The sequence below is a fragment of the Carex rostrata genome, chromosome 20 (genome assembly GCF_964058835.1).
Source record: "Carex rostrata chromosome 20, lpCarRost1.2, whole genome shotgun sequence".
NCBI classification, from domain to species: domain Eukaryota; kingdom Viridiplantae; phylum Streptophyta; class Magnoliopsida; order Poales; family Cyperaceae; genus Carex; species Carex rostrata.
In genome coordinates, this window is record NC_135937.1 from 9,144,239 (window position 1) to 9,161,378 (window position 17,140).

At 34.3% G+C, this 17,140-nt stretch overlaps 1 protein-coding gene across 1 annotated transcript; it reads right to left on the reverse strand.

The window, feature by feature from the left end:
• Positions 1 to 13,333: 13,333 nt before the first annotated feature.
• On the reverse strand, positions 13,334 to 16,324 carry LOC144572632 (polygalacturonase At1g48100-like). Its single transcript, XM_078322279.1, has 9 exons — positions 15,797 to 16,324; positions 15,432 to 15,523; positions 15,102 to 15,230; positions 14,835 to 15,002; positions 14,710 to 14,745; positions 14,399 to 14,606; positions 14,159 to 14,240; positions 13,944 to 14,052; positions 13,334 to 13,820 (listed from the first exon to the last, which is right to left on the reverse strand). Exons 1-9 carry the CDS (start codon positions 15,876 to 15,878, stop codon positions 13,419 to 13,421), a joined length of 1,308 nt encoding a protein of 435 aa, XP_078178405.1. The 5' UTR covers positions 15,879 to 16,324; the 3' UTR covers positions 13,334 to 13,418.
• Between the last annotated feature and the right edge of the window lie 816 nt (positions 16,325 to 17,140).

A 17,140-nucleotide genomic window follows, 5' to 3' on the forward strand; every position in this document is an offset into this window, starting at 1 on the left:
TTTAATTATTTCAGGCCAGATAACCACCTCTTGTGAATTTATTTTCTAAACACCCTTGTGAACTTTTCATGCACTTTGAAATACACACTTGAGCTACTACCAAGATTTCAAAAATTTAAAAAAAAAAAAAATACACACTTGCCTATCGTGGATATGTGCACCTATTTATTTCATCTCATGCACACTTGCTTATAGTTTCATTCACATTTTCTATTTGTTAATCTGTGATTGCGACTAAATTAATTATTTCAGGTCAGATAACCACTTTTCGTGAATTTATTTCCTAAAAACCCTCATGAACTTTTCACGCACTTTGAAATGCAAACCTGCCTATTGTGGCAATGTTCTACTGTTTGTGCCAATGCACACTTGCTTATAGTGATGCCCCTTTTTCTATTTGTTCATTTGTGATTGCGATTAATTAATTATTTCATGGTTATCTTATAGTATTGATGCACAATTTTCTATTTGTTAATTTGTGGTTGCAATTAAATTATTTTTTTCATGCTAGATAACCGCCTTTTGTGAATTTATTTTCTAAACACCCTCATGAACTTTTCACACACTTCAAAATGCACATCTTTTTATTGTGTTGACGCACACTTGCTTATTTTATCGATGCACATTTTTCTATTATGATTGCAATTAAATTAATTATTCACCAACATAACCGCTTTTTGTGAATTTATTTCCTAAACACCCTCCATGAACTTTTGAACGCACATCAAAATGCACACCTACCTATTGTGGCAATTTTCTCGAAATTTTTATTAATAGAAAATTAATTAAATAAATATCGATAATGGAGAACAAGTTTTGAGTTTTTTTTGAAATACAGAGAAAACGTAATAGTTTATAACTTTTCTTGATGTTATAGACTAACACAACTTAATTAGTAACAAACTAATTACCTTTTCTTCTAACTGAACTGCACAAAAAAAAAAAAACTCGGGACGTTACCCTCTACCACGGCCAGAGATGTGAAAAAAAAAAAAAATTGGGGCTTTAATTACCACGTCCATTTTACAACTAGTTGGGGATCTCATGTGGCTCTCTCTATGGATAATTAAAAACCACTTGTCTTTGCAATGCAATATATTTTTTATAATTCAATTAGTTTTTATGTAATGTGATGTTTAATATTTCAAAATTACTATTTGATAATATTGACACACATTTAATATTTAATTATAGGACTGTTACGTTACGAAATTTTTACAATTAAATTCAAATGATTTAAAAGAAAGAATCGATAAATCATGTTAACAAAATGGAAGTTTAAACCTTAATTAAGGTCCTAGAAACAAGTAAATTAAGTATGAATCGAAACCCCGTTAAAATTTCGAGATTTTTGAGATTTTATAGGCTGAGTGCGGATGGGTTGACCCGCACTGCGGGTGGGTGCGTCCGCACTCATGCAAACATGTGTTGAGTTGAAATTCTGAAAAATTGACTAAGTGCTGAGTGCGGGTGAGTGACCCGCACTCATGAATTCCTGTATTGAACTGAATTTCCTGAAAACGGCTAAGTACTGAGTGCGGATGAGGTTGACCCGCACTGCGGGTGGAATTCATCCGCACTACGCTCGGACTTTTCCTGAACTCTTGCCTAAGTCCCGAGTGCGGGTGAGTGACCCGCACTGCGGATGAGTGCGTCCGCACTGTGTTAAATATCATGTTCTGAAAACCGACTAAGTCCCGAGTGTGGATGGGTTGACCCGCACTGTGGGTGAAGCCACCCGCAATGCGTATGATTTCTGTGTTAAATTCCACTTCTGAAAACGACCAAGTTCTGAGTGCGGGTCAAGCCACCCGCAGTGCGGATGGGTGCATCCGCATTCAGGGTAATTTTAACCCTAAAACCCAAATCAAAGCTTCTCTCTCTCTCTCACTTCACCATTTCCCCATTTTCTTGTGATTTTCGCCCAAATAGAAGAAAAAGAGTGTGAGAACTTTTCGTTTCTTTCAGACTCCCGATTGTTGCGAGAAATCGAGTTTGGAACCGAGAAAGCAGCCGAGGATCTCTCCGAACTCTCCTATTTGGTATTTCTTTCTCTCCTTTCTTTCGAAACCTCGAATTTTCTCAATTTCTCAGATTCTCATTTTAAACTTGAGATTTGTGTTCGAATTGCTCGAGGACTAGTTCCTCTACAATCCTTACTAGTTTGTTTGTCAATCTTTTTCCCGATTTCTTCCGATTTGTGAAATCTGATTTCTAGGGTTTCGTGCCAAAAATGAAAGTTGGCATAATCGTGATTTGATTTGTTTAACCCGACCAATTAGACTTGTAATCGGTAGGGTTGCCTCCTGATCGTGAATTTTTAGAACGTTTAAGGGTTAATTTGAGGTTTTGACCAAATTAAGGTTTAACCAATCGGTAAATTGAATTGATCCGAGAACCAAAGTAGTGAAACGGTGATTGATGGTTACCAAAGTGAAATGGTATATGGCTAGAGGGCCTAGATGCAATTGTGCACCGTTTTATGAAATTTTTAATAAGAAAGGAGGAACCGAAAGGGATCGATACCATCACATAAGAATTGATTTAAGACTGTGTAAACCATAAGAAAACGTATGGACCACTGAACCCGAATTAAACCAAGTATACGTATAATATAGGTGTAGGCTCGGTCGAGCAAAACTTAGCGAGGCAATTCGAGACGCCCGATCCGTAACTAAGCGGTACGCTTGTCAAAATAAGGTGCGGGATTCTTGGACTTGTTTGATACTTTATTTTCAGGAATTAAACTGTTTATTCGTTTGTCATGTTGAATGATTAATTGTTGCATATTTTGGAATTCATGCTGCATATTGATTCTTGCATAAATGAGAATGATTGAATTGTTAGGTTAAGATTTATTTGGCATGTTGGTATGGTTATTATTTGTTTAGTTCTATTAATTGTTCTTGTTGTGAATGAATCTTCCAGGCCGACCTGTTTAGGTGGCTGGATAAGGTAACGGTGACCTATCCGTTGACCTGTGTTTATGAATTTGCCAGGCCGACCTGTTTAGGTGGCTGGATAGGGTGACGCTGCTGACTTATGCGTTTGACCTGTTAGAATTTGCCAGACCGACCTGTTTAGGTGGCTGGATAGGGTGACGCTGCTGACTTATGCGTTTGACCTGTTATGGATTTGCCAGACCGACCTGTTGAGGTGGCTGGATACGGTGACGGTGACCTACCCGTTGACCTGTTTAATGAATTGGGCAAGGCTGATAGTTGTTTGTGATTCTATTTGAATGAAATTGCAAGGTTGAGCGGTATGGCTGACTTTGATTCCGTGTGTTTGCATTTGTGTCAAGTTGACCTGTATAGGTGACTTGTAACCAGACCTTAGGATATGGTTAAGCCAAACAGCTACAGATGGGTGTCAGATAAATGGTCCAGCTTGGTTGGCCATCTGTAGGCGCCTGTAACCCTACAGATGTGGGTTTGATAACGGTCCAGCTCGAAAGAACATCTGTAGTTGCTACAAGCCCTAATGAATTAAGTTAAGCCAAATATATGTTGTGTTTTGAAATTCATCTTGGAAATTCCGTGAACTGTGTTTCAGGTTGATTAATTGTTGTCGAGCATTGGCATTCTGTTATTTATGATTATATATATCTGTTTGCATTGTTATTGTTTGGGTTTCATTTTTGAATATAGAGTTTGATTGCAAGTCCAATAATCTAAACTGTGGCAAATTTCGCACTGAGAATTTATTCTCACCCCCACCCTCCCGGTTATTTTACAGGTACTGGTGCGACTGATTCCGGAGAGGCACGAGAGTAGTAGGCCTTAGTAGCTTACCAGTATATGACCCTAGATATGTTTTGTTGTATAGATTTAGGGTAGGCCTCGTGGTTGGTATCCGGATGAGATACTTTTGTTGTATTATTTACTGTCCAGACTGAGTACTCTGATTTTATATTAGAAACTTGTTTTTATTGCTTGTGTTTGGTTTGAATTGTTAATTGCCTTGTAAGCATACACGGCGTTGTATGCTTACGGCGGGGGACTGTTACGACCCGTGGCCGCGGGGTGTGACAAGGACTGAGATTTTTTATTGAATTTTTTACCTATAATATATATCATATCAGCTATAAATTGATAGTGCCCGCTAAATATATGTTATAGAAAATATCCACCAATCTGAACCTACTATATGATATTTAAACCTTTGATTTAGACTCTACATTAAAATGTATTCTTGAGCAAAAGTTGAATGTCATTCATAATTTTGTGCATATGGGATGGATTTTGTTCAAGTTTAATTAATCTTAAAAAGTTCGTAATCAAAACGAATAATATTTAACGATCATTAATTATGTTTAAAAATTATATAATACGAGTACATAATTGTAATCAATAATGGAGAAATTAGAAAATTAACAAACAAAACATTTAATTTTGATAAATATTTATATCCATAAAATAAAATTAATACGCTAATTAATATATTACCTAAAATTAATATGCTATTAATATATTGTCACAGAAGATCTGAGAAAAAATGAGAAAGAAGGCTAGGGTGGGGCCATGGGGGTTGATTCACATGTCTCTCTTAGTGACAAATATTATATTCTTTTTAATCAATGCTCCAACTTTTTTTTCTTCTTTTAATTACGTGTCGAAATATAGGAAGGACGTGATAGTTTATTATGTTCGCTTGATGTAATAAACTATCACGTTCAGGATTAATTGTAACTCTTTGCACTTGCACTTAATAATTAACTAAAAAAAAAGTTATTGGACGTGATTAATCACGTCCAACAAATGCATTGTTTTCCCTTCAATTTGAATTGCATGCATGGTGGCTGGATGTGATACTCTATCACGTCCAGTAATTTTTTATTTTTAGTTAATTAACAAGTGCGGTGTTTATGGTTTAAATTGGCTGGACGTGATAAATCATCACGTTTTTCTTATATTTCGAGATTTCACGACATCCGACCTCTATTTTGATATTTATTTATTTTTTTATTAATAAAAAAATCGGCAAAATATACACCTACCTATTGTGGCAATGTTCACACTAGCTTACAGTATCAACGCTCACCTACCTATTGTGGCAATGTCGCACTAGCTTACATTATCGATGCACATTTTTCTATTTGTTAATTTGTGATTGTGATTAAATTAATTATTTCGGGCCAGAGAACCACCTCTTGTTAATATATTTCCTAGGGTAATTATAATTTCCCCCACCTATCCATCCCCCATTTCATCCCCCAACTAACTTTCTATTTTAACTATAACTATAACTACTATTTCTAACAACTTTTATTTCTTTCCTCTTTCTCCCTTTCTCTTCCACCTCTATTTTCTTTTTTCACCTCCATCTTCTTCTCCCACCTCCACCTCCGCCTCCCTCTCCCTCCTCCGCCTCCCACCTCCCACCTCCCTCTCTCACCTTCACCTCCCACACCTCACCTCACCTCCGCCTCTACCCCCCTCTCCCACCTCTGCATCCCACCTCCTCCTCCACCTCCGTTTTTCCATCGATAAGCTCCCCTCCCTCTCCCACCTCCCATCCTCTCCCATCTCGAAATGATAAATACAATAAGCTCCCTCCCTCTTACACTTTCGCCTCGATTTTTTCCCTCTATGCCTGCTGCTCCCGCTCCAGCGAACGTTCTGCCGGAGATCATCCGTCACTCCATCCCAATCAAGCATGCGTGCCAGGAATGAATACTTCAACGTGTATGAATGAATACTTCAATGTGTATGAATGAATACTAGAGCACGTCTATACCGGGTCAGATCCGTCACTGTCAATCGTATCAAAATAATTTTGTATATGTATATGCAATTAATCATTTTCATGTTTATGTTCCCCTTCCTCATGAAGTAGCGAGTTTTGCAAAGAACAAAGCTTTATTAATGGTGAATTAGGCCACTGCTTATTAAATAAATGACATAAAAATAAATTTTGAAAAAAAATAGAGATATATGAATGAATACTTGATTTCTTAGATATGAATACTTCAATGTGTATAAATGAATACTTAATATCTTAGGGTGAATACTTGCGTGACAAGATATTAATATTTGTACAACAGACAACTCGAAAGTATGTCATCATGGATCTCATTTGAAAGATAAAATTGTGTAGAAAACGTTCGTGATTTTAGATTTGTAAAATTCTTCACAGATCGTCAGAAATATTGGTTAGATTGAATGAAGAAAAAAAAACCCACTTCTAAAAACGTGTAAAAAATAGATGAGTGATGTGTCCAGTTTTTATATTTACACTTACACGATGAGGATTAATACTTTCTCGATAAGAGATGAATACTTGTGCAACGGACAACTCGAAAGTATGTCATCATGGATCTCATTTGAAAGATAAAATTGTGTAGAAAACGTTTGTGGTTTTAGATTTGCAAAATTTCTCATATATCATCACAAATATTGGTTAGATTGAACGGAGAAAAAAACTCACCTCTAAAAACGTGTAAAAGATGGATAAGTGATGTGTCTAGTTTTTATATTTGCACTTGCACGACGAGGATGAATACTTGTACAACGAACAACTCGAAAGTATATCATCATGGATCTCATTTTAAAGATAAAATTATGTAAAAAATATTCGTAGTTTTAGATTTGCAAAATTCATCACCGATCGTCAGACATATTGATTAGATTGAACGAAGAAAAAAAATCCCACCTCTAAAAACGTGTCCAGTTTAAAAAAAAAAATACTTGATATGTTAGGTATGAATACTTGATGTGTTATATATGAATACTTGATGCATTACATATGAATACTTGCGCGTGCCAGTTGTAAAATCTTTCAAATATTATGTGGTCCCCAAATAGCAAGTGGTCCTCCTAGGTAGTTAGTAGTTATTGAAGTAGTTAATGACTGGGGGATGAAATGGGGGATTGTTACAGGGGGATAGCTAGATGCTCCCTATTTCCTAAACACCCTCATGAATTTTCATGATATTTGAAATGCACACCTGCCTATTGTGACAATGTGCATGTTTTCTAATTTTATTGTGTCGATGCACACTTCTTTATAGTATTTGACGCACATTCTTCTATTTGTTAATTTGTAATTGCTATTAAATTAAGTATTTCAGATCAGATAACCACCTTATGTGAATTTATTTCCTAAACATCCTCATGAACTTTTCATGCACAACTGCCTATTATGGCAATGTACACCAATTTATTGTGTTGATGTACACTTTCTTATAGTATCGATACACATTTTTCATCTATTAATTTGTGATTGCAATTAAATTAGAGTAATGATTTTGTCCCCTGCCTTCTAGTCCCCTAATCGTCCCCCGCTAACTGTCAATGTCTTTCATCCCAACTAAAACTATTCAAAACAAATGCAACTCTTTTTCGTTTGTCGTTTTCTTTCATCTCTTTGACTTTTGTCTTCCTCTCTCCCCTTATCTGACTTTCCTTGCTTCCCCATCTCTCTTCTTTTCTCTATATCTAAAATAAGGACATGGTCGTCACCGCTGCCACCCCGGCCAACACCACCGGTGGACGTTCTTCATGGAGAACACTTCATATCTCCGCTAGTGGGGCCCACTTCGCGACTCCCTTCAGCAGCCTCCGTCACCCCCACCACCACCCCCTATCGGAGTGCTGCCTTGCGGAGGAGAGCGACGAGGTGACGTAGCAGTGGCGATTGCAAGGAAGAGGACTTCTCGGATCTGGAACAACTCCAGTTAACGGATCTGGAACAATGGTAGCGACGAGGTGACGTGGCAGTGAATATTGTTTCATAACAATACACATCTTCACGCTTAAATATGAATACTAAGTGTTTTAAGCTTTTAGAGATGTGAATCTTTGTACTAGTACTGATTGATGTACCAGTTATTGTTTAGGTTAAGAGAGCTTGAATTCCTGTTCATAATGTATAGTGCTTTCATGATTTTGGTTCTTAATTTGAATAATGTAGAGTGCTTTCAAGATTATTTAGATGGTATGAACACTTTATATTTTATGTATGTATATTCTTATTTATGAATATGTGTATGAACGCTTGAATACCTGCAAAATTGATGCATCTACAAATTTGTTGATAAATATTGAAGATGGTTGAGGTTTATTAATTTTTTTTAACATTAATATTCATACATAAATTCATAGGTATGAATACAAATGTTAATATGGTTACTATTATCTATAAATATCAAAATAATTAAAGTCAAATATTATTTCATAACAATACACACTTTCACGCTTAAGTATGAATACTAAGTGTTTTAGATATCAATAAATCAGATGATGTTTGGATGAAAAAAATAATAACACAAATGAGTAGATATGAATACTTCATGTCTTAACTATTGGTAAAATATATGCATCACAGTAACACTAAAATTTGACCAAGTAGATATGAATACTTCATGTCTTAAAAATTAGTAAAACATACGCATCACAGTAACAACAAAATTTGACCGAGTAGATATGAATACTTCATTTGTTAGATATGCATACTTCATGTTAGATATGAATACTTCTTAGAAGAGGTGGGGGTGAGAAAGATGAATCTGACAATGAATTTTGAATTGTATAAATTATTTCGAACATGTATGAATACTTCGTAATCATCAGTATGAATACTTCTTGGAAGAGGTGGGGGTGAGAGACGTGAATCTGACTTTGAATTTTGAATTGTATAAATTATTTCAAATATGTATGAATACTTCGTAATCGTCAGTATTAATACTTCATTTGTTTAGATATGAATACTTCTTTATTTAGATATGAATAATATATAGATTCGCTATAGTGGTCCCCAATCTTGACAAATGTCGCTTTCAGACGGTTGCGGTCCCCAATCCAGGCTGTCACAAGACATCAGCGATCCCCATGGTCGTTACTGGTCCCCTCCAGCTTGTGTTTACATATGACGAATGGTTCTGATAATAAGTATGAATACTATAAATTCGTAGGTATGAATACTATACGTTTTGACTATTAATAAAATAGCATTAATCTTGCTCTTTGGTGGTAGTTAGCACGTTTTAACTATTTTTTTGTCTTTTAATACGGAGGACAGATAGGGGACTGAAGTAGGGGGACTGTTAGTCGATCCCATTAAATTAATTATTTCATAACCACCTTTTGTGAATTTATTTCCTAAACACCCTTATGAAATTTTGATGCTCGCAAAAGCGTATGCACAAAGTTTCAGTACAATTAGATGTACCTTTTATCCCTAAATACACTTTTTGGTTCAGATTGCAAGTATACAATCCTACCGTGTAGTATATTGTCGGGTATCGATCCACAGGGAGTGCGTTTAATTACTATGCTAAAACTTTAGTAATAAATTTCAGAAAAATATAATAAAGTAAAGTGCAATAAAAGTAAATTGGGGGATTTGTTCTAACAATTCCTAAGGATGGGTTCAATACCCAGAAGAAATGAGTTTGAAACAATAATTGTAAATAAAAGAAATAAAGATTGGTTTGCTTTCTAGTTTGAGAAGATCTAGGGGCATTCGGTCTACAATCCCTTGCTAACTCTATCTATTCGGTATTTGTTTAAGTTCATGTATGATTTGATGAGGTTTCTAACCTAATATGTTATTAATGGTCACTTTCATGAATTAATAACGTGTCTAAGTAATTCGAACTTCACGATTAAGTCCTTCATCCTAGCTACCTAGACCATATGCTCTTGTTAGTCTCTCCTCTCCTCAAATATTGATATTTCACGATTAAATCCTTCATACCAATACCCGATTCAATTTGAGATGTCCTAATTAGGGTTTGCCTTCACGGTTAGGTCCTTCACCAAATTCCTAACCTTAATTTCTGTAGTTCTGGCTTAGATTACAAATTGGTTAGATCCTAATCCAAACCTAGGGTATTTGCATTCATAATTTGGTACTCTCCTCTCATCCTAGCAATATTGGTTCTTTTGAATCCAACACGGGACTACTGCGATTTCAAGTACTAACTATGTAATTAACACAAATGATAAATCACAGAAATTAACATCAAATCCCATAAAACAATCATAACAAAAACAAATAGCCGAATAAGATACAATTAAGCAAGTTCATGCATTGAACTAAACCCCTAGAGAGAGAACTACTCCCTCATGAAGAGATCCATTACAAAAAAGTTGGCAAAATAAGAAGAAATGAAATAAAGAAATGATTACACCCTTTATTGGATCAAAATCTTCAATCTTGCCGAACTCTTGCTCAGGAAACCCTTCTTCTCCTTGCTTGAAAGCTTTCCTTACTTCAGAATTTATCGCTAAGTATTGTGTGTGTGGAGAGAGATGAGATAATGATTGATTTTGATATTTGCGAAGAGATGCCTTGAATGGATAATGAACCATCTCTTTTATAACTAAAGACCATGTCCAATTTAGAGGCTAAGAAGTGGAGTTAGTGGGTGCTATATTTGGATTGTTTCTCAGGATAGCTTGTCCAAGTTTAGCTGTAAAAACGTGTCCATGATGCGCCAAAAATAGAAACCGTGTTGAAAACGTGTAATTTTGGCTTTCTGCGAGTTTAGTGCATCCAACTGACTCCAAATTTCCTTTTTTAGTTTCTCATGTTGTAGATCTTCTTCCTAGCTTTCCAAAAAGTGGTCGCAAGTCTAAATCGGAGTTACGAGTCAAAAATTATGGTTATTTTAAGATCAGGCTCCAGTTATGCGTTCTGCTACAGTGCGGCCAGGCCACCCGCACTTAGGGGTGTCAATGACACCCGTTTACCCGTTTACCTTACCCGTATCGTATTCGATAAGACGGGTATGGATAAGGTTTTTTTTTCGTTAGTTTATTGGGTATGGGTATGAGTATGGGTAAAGATTTTTTTTCGTTAGATAAACGGGTATGGGTACGGGTAAAGGTTATTTCGTATCCGTTGGGTAATGGGTAATTATATAAAATATATTATATATAAATATATCAATATTATATCCAATTTATTTATTTTTCTTCTTTTCATATTGTTGTATGCCTCTATCAACGCTAGAGACATATATATCAACGAATTTATTTTCTTGTTTTCTTCCTTATTCATCGTTATTGTCTTTTTTCTCAATTCTACAAATGAAAATATTTCATGTTTCAAAGAAAATATATCCTCACCTTATTTTATGGAAATAATGTATTGTTTGGTCTAAATAAGTAATCCATTAATGTCAGCGTCTGAATTTTGCATTACATGTCAGCTTTCTCAAGGTTATACTATGAATATATATATTTAATAAATGAATGAGATGGAATGAAATGTTAGAAGAAAGAATGTAACAAATGACAAAATTGACCATATGCTGTCCGAACCATTATATTGGTATTTTCGTTATTCGCCCACTACCGTTTCGTTACCCGTTAATCATAACGGGTATGGGTAGGGTAGGGTAAGACAAATTCTTAACAGGTATGGATATGGTATGGGTAAAGTCAATTCTTAGTGGGTATGGGTATGAAAATGGTTCCACCCTCCCTGTATCGTACCCATTGACACCCCTACCCGCACTGGGCTCGGATTTTTCCTGTGCGTCCAGATTTCATTCGCATCGATATCCGTGCATCCGCACGGATTTTGACGAATAGCTTATTATACCTTTTTAAAATTGGCGCGCGTCCAGAAATCCATCTAAGTACTTAGTGCGGTCTTATCGTAAACCGTGCATCCGCACTGGGCATTTTTCTTTGGTTTTTCTTCATTTTCTGCAAATTAAAATCAAACAAAAGCAGTAACTTGATCCTAGGTGTATTCTATTCACTTTATATTCAAAATACAAGATATTTGATGTTATTTCGTGATAAAAATCAGATCGAATATGTATATAATTTAGGCCTATCAAATTTTCACGCACATACCTATACCTATTGTGGCAATAATTTGCATCTGTTTATTGTGTTGATGTACACTTGTTTATATAGTATCAATCAGTGTTCTAAATAGCGCCGCTATAGCGTTTTTGGAGACCAAACGCTATGCTATGGCATTAAAACACGCTATTTGCGCTACAGACGCTATAGCGGTAATAGCGGACCGCTATAGCGTATAGCGTGTAGTGCAAATAGCGCGCGCTATGCAACATTTGCTGTTTTTTTTTTCAATTTATATGAGCTTTAAAATAAATAAATGGTGAAGATGTTGTTTAATTTTGATGAATATTACATTATATCAAATTCAAGTCCGCTATAATAATTTTTTCATTTTTCTCTTGATTTTTTTTAACTGATGATAAATCAAATAAATAATTGCTAAATTATGAAAATTTTAGGGACTAACAAGAATTTCTTCAAGGATCATCTGTTTATTTTACTAGAAGTATGATTTTTTTTTCTTTTCAATTTCTAGGTTATTTTGAAATTTAAATAGAAAAAAGATAAATTATGTTATGATGTTGAAGATATTTTAAATAGAAAAAGATCGATAGTTTATGATATTAGTATTACTATAGATATTTTGAGTCGCAATTTGGACTTTGTATTCGTTCAATATGAATATTATAATTTTTTAATCAATTTGATATTATTTATTGTTCTATGAGACTAAATAATATTGATATTTAGTACAAATATATAATATAATTTTTATAAAAATAAAAAACGCTATTTGGAATAGCTTTCACTATAGCGTCGCTATTCGCTATAGCTTTTTTTGGAGGTTCCCCGCTATGACGCGATAAACGCTATTTAAAACCTTGGTATCAATGCATATATTTTTTTATTTCGTTAAAATATAATTATTGAGGGTTATGTGTGTTTTTGATCAAGTTAAAATACGTTTTGCTAGCAATCAACACGCGTCTTGGTTTTTAAATTTTTTTGTTTTTCAAACTCTTTAAAATGCAAACTTAATCACTTTTGAGGATTATATTAGAACACATTTGATTGTTGTGCTTATTCACAATTGCTTAGCTTGTTTTTAGAAGTTGATAAAAAATAGTCAAAAGTTATTTATGGAGTCAGAAATTGGAAGTTACATAATATTTAATATTTAATTGTTAATATACGTTTAAAAGTGAGGCTATGGTAATATATATGCTACACATCAATCCGTGCAATGGATACATATTTCCATTTTAAAATTGAAATAGTCGATTCAAATCATTAAACATGATCTCCATATAAAAAAAAAAAGACATGAGTATTTTTGCATATTTTACAATATTTTTACAATTTTTTTATATAGGTAGAAAATAGTTATTTTCAATTTATCTAAGAAATAGTAAAAGAATGGTAAAAAAAAAAATGGTTATTTTAATACATTTTCATATGGAGTTGATGTTCATGGGTTTGGATAATGTTTGTCATAAATTTAACATCTCAAAGGTTTTTTACCCAAAGTGCACGCCCTTCTCATACAAAAATACTACGTACGAGGGCAATCAAATGCAAATATAACTTGCTACAGAACAGAGAAAGCTCAGAATGTATGGGACAATAGAATTAAATCCAGAATTAATTAATTCATTAGCAAGTGTAGTTATGTGGTTTTGTTAGGATCTTGATTAATCTATTGTTACTCCTTTCTAAGCACCTGGCACTTAACGGTTCAACTGCGCCCCATGCCTCACCGTACGACTTCCAACAAAAAGCATTTCTCTTGTACTGCCACCAATTCACTGGAAGCAAGCGAACATTTAGGAGGTTTAAGCCGGTACATGGTACACTGTCACTGCAGGCAAACCGGATTGGTTGGTACGAGTAGGTACCTGTTATGCCTCGGTATGTTATGCCGGAGATTGATACTGCATCCGTTTTATTATGACATGATGATTGGTCACAGTAGAATTGGTCAATCATAATAGGTGTCTTTACATTTGAGACCTTTATGTTGGTGAATGTTATGTTTTTCACAGTGCCTATGCCGCCCTGTATATCGAAAAGAAAACAAAAAGATCTAAATGTTATGTTCATTTGCTTCAAATTAATATGGAGATCTAATAAAGGAATACATACAAAAAAATACTTGAAAAAATTGTTCCATCTTCTTGCCTGCCAGGTTTTGATTCTGACCCCATATAAAGCATTTTGCACATTGACACTCTCAACTAGTACATTTGAAACACATGCCAAGCTATTCCCTCTTCCAAGCCCCCCTATGCTGTCAAGCAAATTATAACAAAATTTCAATTATATCCATCCATCCATCCATCCATCATTGTTTTGTTTTTCTTTTTTCTATTCAGAAACATATATAGTATGTTTACCTGATACCATGGCCAGGATTGCAGTTGATGTTTTTAATGTGAATATTTGAGCATCCTGTCTGGATTGATACACAATCATCTCCTGGAAAAACAGTATGGATTTTCAATGAGCCCAATGTAATAAAATTATAGAAAAATTGCATTCAACTTTTGTGTAATTGCATGATCTATAAATTAAGTGCATGTGATTTATATTTGTATGTACATATCAAAGCACTCCAAATAGGAATTTAAATTTACCACATCCTATATTAGACTTTCTAATTTCAACATCTCTGGTGTTCTGAAGGTGGATTCCATCAGTGTTTGGGGTGTCTTGTGGAGAAGAAATGGTGACATTTTTCACTCTGATCCACCGAGAACTGTCAAATTTTAGGTGGCACTGTGGGCTGTCTACAATTCGGATATCACGAACTAGAATATTATAGCTCTTGTAAAACCTCACAACCTAAATAATAAATAAATGTAATAATCATTAATTTATTATAATATAATTAATGGACTGATTTTGTACTCCTTTTCTTTCCAACTGCAAGACAAAAAAGTTTTACCGTAGGTCTTAGTGCTGCTGGAGGAATAGTCGAGTTCTACATAAAAAAACAAATGTAGCATCAAAGAACTACTATTTGGTTATCTCATTTATACAGCAAAAGAAATATACAGTATCAAGTCTGACCTGAAACTCATTTATAAGAGAGAGATTCTGAAACTGAGACCATTGACCATTGACTGTACCACTTCCTCTGATTGTAAAACCAGTAAGCCATTTGAAATTTAGCCATTGGAAAATATTTGGCTTGATGTTGGTTTTCATGTTTAAAGCAGCTAAAATCGTCCCATCTATCTGAAAAAAAAAATAAAAAAAAATCCACAACATAATTAAAGTAAGAAGTGTACCTCTTTCATATTATCAAGTTTCAACTATGCAGTTTACAAATATTACCCAGAGAACTAGCCTCGAATTGCAGGGACCTTGTAGTGTAACTGGACTTACAAGAAATCGGAATTCAGATGGTATCACTAGAGTAGCTTTTGGAACAGCACATGCTGCTCTCCATGCTGACAAAAGTGCCTATAAAATAAAATCCATCATATAATCTTAAATTGAATTCATAATTTCTATTAAAGTTCATACCAAATTAGTGCCTCGGTTCAGTCATTACTGGCTAATGCCTTAATTATTAACTCAAATAAACAAAAAAACTGATACTATATAAGTAGAAACCTTAGAGGCTATGACAGAATTGAAATTATATTGCTTTATACAGAGTACCTGTGAATCATCTGTAATTCCATTTCCTGCAGCTCCAAATGACATGATGTTAATAATCCTTGAACTATTCGAATTCAAACCATGGGGAAGACCTATGTGTTTGCATATCCAAAGAATTGAGTATCAGCAATTCTTTGAAGTACAAAAAGTGTACTCGAAACAGAAAACCAATCATTTACTTTCTAATATAGATGTTTGGTACAGTATGTACCACTAAGGGTTTGAAATGCTTCATATTGGCCTAAGTTGGGTAGAATTTTCTAGAGAAAATTGAACTCTAATCTTGTTCTACCAACCTCTTTATGCTGTACCACACAGGTACCATGCACCTGAATGATATGTTACTCTCTCTCTTTCATATATACCTGTTGCTTTCATTGAGTCACCCAAGGCTACTAACAGAGCTAATGTGTAAATAGCGCAAAATGAAAGTGTTAGCTTTCTCATACTTGCTATGAGTTGTAATTTTGCTCCGACAGTGAACTCTTTGTACTTCAAAAGAACTCTATAGTACGCATGGTAAGCAGCTTATATAAGAACAAGTTACAAACTTGCCCCTGATTTTTCAAAAAAAATCACAAGTTAGTTTCTATTTATCTTATTATATGGTAAGAACCATACTGAGCATGTGTGGAGCATGAAAAAGTGAAAGAGATGCATCTTAGAGTGTAGTACCATTGGTTACATCAGGAAAAGATGCAAAAAGTGCCACAGTTACAGCTTAAAATAGTCTTTTGTCTTAAATTGCACAATTAATTCTACCTAATAGCATGCACCAAAAGATGGTTAGTTAAGGCTGTTATACTGTTACCTTGGGAATATGCTATTAATTAAACACACTTCAATTGAGCCAGATCAGCATACTAAACAAACTAAAAGTGAAATAAGAGTACAATATATATAATTAATAGACATTTTGTGCCATAACTTGAGGGGTCCATTTGGCTTTTCCCAGAAAAAAAAGAGACTATAGAAAGAACCTATATATTTGACTCTTGTTTTCTGCTGTCCCTTGAAGGAAAAAAAAAATGTATAGAATCAAATCATGATTGATTAATTATGGTTTTGAATCAAAAGCCAATGCTAAACTCTTGGCTATTATTAGTGCTATGCTACTGATATGATAATTACCAAACCCAATAAAAACTTGACTGGAAAGACAAAATGGCTTTTAAATGATATCTTTCTAGCTTAAAGATGAAATGCCAGAAATTAAACTTGAAATATGACAATTAGTTTAAAGAACCGACTGACAACACTTAATGCATTCCAAATATGTTTATATTTTTTTTTTGAAAAAAAAAAATTATACCTTGTATTACAAGGCTAAAAACAATGAAATTTGTGCTTTTACTTATTCAACAAAGTATTTAACTTCAACTTTCTTATAACAATTAGAAAAAAAAAAAAAAAAACGGTGATAAACACTTTGCATAATTGGCATAAACACTTATACATTTGAATACGAACAATTTACATATGACCTATAAATACTTGTAGTGCAAATAAAAGTGTGCAAGATCATAGGGAGTGCAAGAATATATAATTTGTCTAGCTCTAGCTAGCTAGCTAGCTAGTTCACCATTTTTTTATTGGTTGTCTATATACGAAACATAGCAATCGAGTTACTAATTAAACCACGGGATTGGGACCCACATACATACATGCTTTGTGTGCGGTATATATTATATATTATATATATATATATA